The 7,304-nt window shown below is 43.3% G+C and overlaps 1 protein-coding gene across 1 annotated transcript; it reads left to right on the plus strand.

Annotated features, from left to right (window-relative positions):
* Positions 1-4,277: 4,277 nt before the first annotated feature.
* On the plus strand, positions 4,278-6,742 carry LOC124684360 (U5 small nuclear ribonucleoprotein 40 kDa protein-like). The gene is made up of 2 exons (XM_047218688.1): positions 4,278-4,354; positions 5,612-6,742. The coding sequence occupies exon 2, from the start codon at positions 5,639-5,641 to the stop codon at positions 6,677-6,679; it is 1,041 nt and encodes a 346-aa protein (XP_047074644.1). The 5' UTR covers positions 4,278-4,354; positions 5,612-5,638; the 3' UTR covers positions 6,680-6,742.
* Positions 6,743-7,304: the final 562 nt, after the last annotated feature.

A 7,304-nucleotide genomic window follows, 5' to 3' on the forward strand; every position in this document is an offset into this window, starting at 1 on the left:
AGAGAGGTAGCTGCACCGCCAAGGGCATCAGAGAGGGTGGCATTGGGTTAGGGTTTCCTAGTAGATCTAGGTGGCGATTTCTTTTAGATAAGGTTAAGATCTAAATCTGGTTGAGCTTGGTCGCTCTGGGCCTTTATTCAATTGTGAAGAAGGGTAAAGAGGTGGGAGGATAACAATGTCTAGAAAATCAAACAAGGGCACATACTTAAATATTAAATAACCCTAATAGAATTAAAATACATGTTCAAACCTCAATATTAATTGATAAAAAATCTCCTTCACACTATTCATCACCATCATCATCCAAGTCCGAGTCGTCCTGTCCATTATGGTAAGCTAGATGTCTTAAGCTACAAATAGCCTTCAAGGCTTCAACATCTTGATGGTGACCCCTTGGAACCCCCTTCCTATTGCACATAAATTGCTTCCTACAACACGAGCTTTGCCAATGATTTCATGTTGATGGCGGATTTTCTCTTGAAGTTTCAATCTCTAATTTTTATTCGATTCGCAGAGAGCGCGACACGCGCTTAAGGTGTGGAGATGTCGCGTCCACGAGACGATAGACACCGTAGGTTTGCACCCCTTTTTTGTTCGGTCATGGGTATTGGGTGTTGCAAACCTGGATCCAGTGAAAGACACGACGACACGATTTTTACCGAGGATCAAGGCGCAATATGCAAACCCCTATGTTTTGCTTGTCTGATCTCCTTCATATTAACAAGCGTGTACATGAGGAGGTGAGACCCCTCCTTCCTTCTCCTCTTTTTCCCCTCTATCTTCCAAACCTCTCACCTCTCTTCTCCAGAGCGCAAGTCCTCCTTTTATATCACAAGAGTATACCACAAGGTGAGCGCCCATGTACTACAAGTGGCAAATGGCGGGACGAGCATCAAGATGGCTGAACCGCCATTCAGAGCCCAAATGGTCTGGCTAGTCTTGACTTGACGCCACCGGCCCAAAATCCAGGGCTGTGTGCGAAACTCTAAAATGGGGCCCTATCTCACTAGAGAGATACAACTAAAGAACAATTATAATGCATTTATTTTGCATCAAAATTTTTAATACATATGTCTTGGATGTTCAAACTAAAGAACTACTCTCGAAGCCCGTGTATTTCGAACTCATGGTAAGACCATCTTAATTAAAAGTTGTTCCGAGAGAAAACATACAGTTTAAAACCTGACCGGGCCAACGGGCCAACCAAGAAAAAACACATCTACTGGTTTTGATAAATTTAAGCTATTTGGGTTTTAAAATTAGAAAAATATTTTAGAATCTCAAAGGATGTAAACCTCTCATAACAAGTACATCTACATAGATAAACCTATTATAAAACATGTATATCCCCATGAGAGGAATACAATACCACTATATGAAATTTACCTCAATCTCTATAAATTAAAATCGCAATAATTTTTTTTTAATTTAAATATGAGAAGTCGAGATATCGCAATATTTTTTTCTGACATGTTTAGGACTTGAACTACAAACTTGTTTCAAGAGGTAGAAATTCGTCCAAGAGGTAGGTATGGTATGTGTGATTTATTCATGCAGCTTGTCTAGTTATATTCAATGCTAATAAACAAATAATCAAGTATTTGCATCATAGGTATTAATAAGAAAAGAGAGATGGAGAAAAAAAAAGGAAGAAAAGAGGGATGAAAAAAGGGAAACGAGTTTAGGGTTTAGGGATAACACACTTCAATTGTAACACCAATCGGGCTAACTAATTTTAATTATCTTTCGAAGTATACACTATATTAAAGGCCATCCTAGAAATTTCGTGCGACCGCACGGGTCGCACTCCCATGGGCCCGGGCCTGGCAGGCGACGTCCTGACTGATAGTGAAATCGCTGGCGGTCTTCCTAGGAAAAAGCCCCAAGTGGATAGCATGCACTTCTAGGATGTGGACACACCTCTCTTCCCCGGGAATACCTCGCACACAAGTCAAGGCATCATACCCAGAAGGGGAATCTCCTGGGTAGAGCCCTTATCGGGCAAGGGTCGCCCTATGGGACTGAAACGTGGCTAGAAGGGTGGTCTCTCGGGGCGAGCTCCTCGAAGATGTCGGGTGGCTTCTCATAAAACGCAATATGATGTTAGATATTAACCCACAAGTCACTTAGCTGCATGTTGCATCTAAGAAGCTAATCTCCTGGATTCCAATGTGTGAGCAAGCCTTGCACCTCCGCACACAACATCATTTCGAAAAACTTAAGTAAGAGTCAACAATCAGACTTTGATCCTGAATTGTTGCCAATATGTAAAGAAACCTATATTATTTTGCCTCTTATTCCTCCCTTCACTATGTCTATATCTATATCTCTCTTCATCCATCCGTTTGCGCATTTCTAATTCTCCACCCCACCTCAAATAATTACGCTCCATGAACGATTATTCGTCTCGAAAGAGAAAGAAAGCACATCCGGATTTAATTACCTCTATAGGCGTTTTCCATCATAGTAAAACTAGACACATCTCACAGTGGAGCTGATAATCTATTTGTACATTCCATTTATTTATATTGAACCTTTTCACTCCATCATAACCAATTTTTAATTAGAAAAACCAAAACATTTTACCGATACATCATTTTGTCGATACATCCTTCGATGTTATCGTATACATTAATTTTAGTGTACCTAGCATAATTAACAACATAGCCATTTTCATGTATATGAAGAACAAGTTTATTATAAAGTTTAAATGCTTGTTGCTGTAGATAAAATTTGTTGTAATAAATTAAAGCTGGATTTTGTTGCTAATCTTGTATCCTATTAATCTTGTTTGGTATCATGAAGACCTTTTGTTACTACGTGATTCACCATAAACCAATGAAAACCAGAGTATTACATTTTATGCACAAATTAGCGTTTGCTTCTTAGCGTGTTATACCACATTTATGTGTCCTTCATAACATGCATAAATATCTAGAAAATTCAGTAGTGTCCTAAGTGTGTGAATCCAACAAATAACTTGGTAGTGATTTCTAGAGTACAAGACCAACAATATGTGTAACTTAGATATTTCTTTTCTGAACAACCGGCAGGAGTTTTTCCTATTCATAAAGAAGAGTGAAATTGATCAGTTTATAAGGACAATCAGCCAAAAACGATAATCAAAAGTATTTTGTTCGTAAGATCCTCCAATCGGCTCGCGCGCGGGGTCTCTCTTGTAGGCAATGCTGGTATTGGTCAAAATAGCCGGCCACTATATTCAACATACATTGTCTAGCAGAGCACTCGACATAGCCCGTTTAGCATGCTGGATGGTTTGGTGTCCGTGACAAGTTCAGTGATCCTCTTTCGGGTTTTGCCAGTTAATGGACTAAACTGTCACCCTATGCAAAGTTTCACTAACCACAATGTAATTCATGTATGTACTCTCTGTCATGTTTCCATCGTATTTTATGCCATGTGTTTATCATGACTTCGAAGTTTTCACACACGCAATCAGTTACTACCACCTGATGACGAGGCTTGTTTGACAGCTGAAAAATCATCCATGTTTTGTAAATGCAAAATCAATTTTCCTCTCGGCCATCTGGGCCTTCAAACTATCCCGCTGGACGCCTTTTGATTCGTACAATTTCAGCCCATTCCAAAACAGAAAAGTTCTATGCCTCGCAAAAACAAAAAAAACAAGGAGATTCAACATATAAGTTTGTTTATGTAAAAATAAAGATTTAATTTATCCCTTTGCAATAGCTCAGAGCAAAATACACTGTTTATTGTCTGCAAAATAATCAAGATATCACATGTTTCTTATACGGTCTTTCTGAGCGTTTGTATTTCTTGTCGAATACTTCTAGCAGAGCAGCAAACATTGAAATGGGTGAATCAAAGAGCAACAGCTCGCAGCTCACTGGAGCTCGTGTGCACCAAATCCCTATCCCAGACAATCTGCGTTTTGTGTAACTTTCTTCAGTTACAAATATGTACAGTAAAAGCATCAATTGCCGGTGGCATACCACCTTCAGAGCTAATAAAGAATTGTAACACAAGCAAGTGCTTCTTGTCGTTCATTGTCTCTGAAAGGAAACCGTGCACAGCCCACAACGCTGACACACGAGCCCATATCGAGCCCATCAACTGTGAAGCCCAGCATCGCGGCCCGAGCCCAACCCCGAAAGGCGACTAGACGCCGCCCGAATCCTCCTCCACGGACGCCGCCGCCCTCGTCTCCTCCCACCCTTCGCTCCTCCGGCCGGATCGGCGAGACCTCCCCGCCTCTGCCTCCGCCTCCCGCCGCGCGCCCACTCCGCCGTCGGCCTCTCCGTCCCCGAGCAAGCGCAGCAGCACTCCGCGTCCTCGCTCCTGGCTAGCAGCAGCCTAGGGCTTTTCCGTTCAGGTACGACCTTCTTGACCTCTTTGCCTCCCGGTAGAGCAGAGTAGAGATGCTAGTACGCTACTTGTCTGGTGCTCTTCTGGGTTTCCATGTACGCGTGAGAGAGGGCAGGTGGGGATGGTGGGACAGGAGCCCATCCTCATCTCATCCTGGCGATTGTAGAAAATCTGAGAGACCAACCACGGTGCAGCTCTTCAGATTTGATAACGTATGTAGAATAACTTCGTTTCGAAACCACCACCCCCTTGTTCGAGCTCGTCATAGGTTGTGCTAGCGTATTTGTTTTGGTTTGGATCCTATCACTGGCCTGCAGGATTACCCGTCTGAGCAGTTCAGCCTGTAATTCTCAGAACTCCAAATTGTTGGTGCTATGGCTCAAAATTGTGAGATTGTAGGACGCATGGTTTTGTTCTCGCATGTCCTGTATGGTAAATGTCGAGGGTATATGATTCTGTTCATAATATGAGATGAAAGGTGAACGAGCAGCACCAGGCTCCTTGAGAGATTGTAGAGAAGGAAAATTCTACGGACCAGATGCTGAAGTCTTGCCGTGTGATTGCCTTTATGTGGTTCTATTACAGCAATGCCTCCAACCTCATAACTGTTAGTGGATCATTTAGGCTGATGGTGCTGAGCTTGCTAGGCACAGTACCATAAATTATGCCAGTTCTAGTCCACCAAGCACAGTTGCACTGCACGTACCGGATGGACTCATGTATGAGCCACCTCTAGGTCAACAAACCCAGCCTGTTGTCTCTCTTCTAATGCTCCTACTCTTCAGCTCCATGTCTGTTGTCTGTAGGCCAGTAACACATGATCGAATCCCATGTCCGCGTATTGCTGTCAATATCTTATCCTAGATCAGCCCATCATGTGGCCAATTTAATGGATAAAGCCTTTAATGTTGCTCCGAACATTTTCTAGTACTGCGGCCTAATTTTTTTCATAGTTCCCCTAGTGAATCACTATTTTGTTGCATTGTTTCTTTGACTGTTGGCGCCGACTGAAATCACCGCTCCTTATTTTGTGTATATGTTCACTAGAGCTCTACTTAAATCTCATCACTAAAAGGATATTTAGAGATTATTATCTGTCGTTCTGCCTGTGTGGATTTGTAAATTAAAAACCTGGAGGATGTCATTTCTCTGTTTTTTTTGCATTGATGTTTATGTGCGCATGTTTGGACTCTAGACTATACTGCAGACTAGGTCTGGAGTGTTCAGTTTTTCTGCAGGCATCTCATATCTTTCTTTGCCGCAGGGCATACGTTTAACTACGGACTTGAAGATGTTTTCCGCTCCGGGCAACAATTCTTTGGCCCTAGCAGCCCCGCGGCCAGGAATGGAGCTGGGTAACGTTCAACAACATCCTAACCAGGTTTTTGGTCTTGGACCTGGTGGGAAACAGCGCTCATCCAGTCTGGAGGCGCCAATAATGCTACTGTCAGGCCACCAGAGTGCTGTCTACTGCATGAAGTTCAACCCTGCTGGAACTGTGATAGCATCAGGATCCCATGACAAGGATATCTTCTTGTGGTATGTCCATGGAGACTGTAAGAACTACATGGTACTGAGAGGGCACAAGAATGCTATCCTTGACCTTCAGTGGACCACTGATGGTACCCAGATAATCTCTGCAAGCCCTGACAAGACTTTGAGGGTGTGGGATGTTGAAACAGGCAAGCAGGTTAAGAAGATGGCTGAGCACTCATCGTTTGTCAACTCATGTTGCCCGTCACGCAAGTGGCCACCTCTTGTTGTGAGCGGATCGGACGATGGTACAGCGAAGCTATGGGACCTGCGCCAGAGAGGGGCTATCCAAACACTTCCAGACAAGTACCAAATTACTGCGGTGAGCTTCTCAGAGGCTGCAGATAAGGTTTTCACTGGTGGCCTGGACAACGACGTCAAGTGGTGGGATCTTCGCAAGAATGAAGTCACGGAAACTCTCAAAGGACATCAGGACATGATAACTGGAATGCAGCTCAGTCCTGATGGGTCGTACCTCCTGACCAATGCGATGGACAATGAGCTGAAAATCTGGGATCTGCGCCCTTATGCACCAGAGAACCGGAACATCAAGACCCTTACAGGCCACCAGCACAACTTTGAGAAGACTCTGTTGAAGTGCAGCTGGTCACCTGACAATCGCAAGGTCACTGCTGGTAGTGCTGACCGCATGGTCTACATCTGGGACACAACATCGAGGCGGATTCTGTACAAGCTTCCCGGCCACAACGGTTCTGTCAATGAGACTGCTTTCCACCCCACCGAGCCTATCATTGGATCCTGCGGCAGCGACAAGCAGATTTATCTTGGGGAGCTTTAGATCACCGTTACTTCCTCAGCTAGGAGTTCCTGTAATATTTGGGGTATGAAAGAGGACAGACAACCATTGGTACCGTGTTACTCGGTCTGAGACTTGAATGCTGGATCGCTGATTGAATCTCTCCTTTGTAGATTGTATTCTGGCATTTGCAAACTGCTCCTTGCTCTGCACCTTCAGTTTTTCTGCTAATTGTTTGGCTAATGTGCTGAGTCATGTGCCTGTTTGTTTTCCAGAGTTTGCCTCACTATATTTAGGCAACTTTCAGACAGTAGGCCAATGTTCTGATCCTATCTATGTTTAGACATGTCGTTTCTTGGGAACACAGATGGAGAACAGAACAAGTTTATGGTACGATTTCATTTGGTATGGTCAGTTTGTGGCTTGGATTTTTAACTGCGACAAGTTAAAGTCTTTGTTAAATTGTGTTATCGTTGGTAAACACATCGTAAGCACACGTGCTTTCTGAACTCCTAGCTCATTTTTGAGAGGAGAACTTCCTTACTCATTTGGGTTTGTAGATTCCACACTTCCGAGAATTTAGAGTATTGTAATTCCTAGAGAAGCTTTCTTTATGTGTTCTTTGACTTGTAGGATAGTTTTGTGACACACCAGAAATTCAGTTTTC

The sequence above is a fragment of the Lolium rigidum genome, chromosome 1 (genome assembly GCF_022539505.1).
Source record: "Lolium rigidum isolate FL_2022 chromosome 1, APGP_CSIRO_Lrig_0.1, whole genome shotgun sequence".
In the NCBI taxonomy this organism is placed as follows: Eukaryota; Viridiplantae; Streptophyta; class Magnoliopsida; order Poales; family Poaceae; genus Lolium; species Lolium rigidum.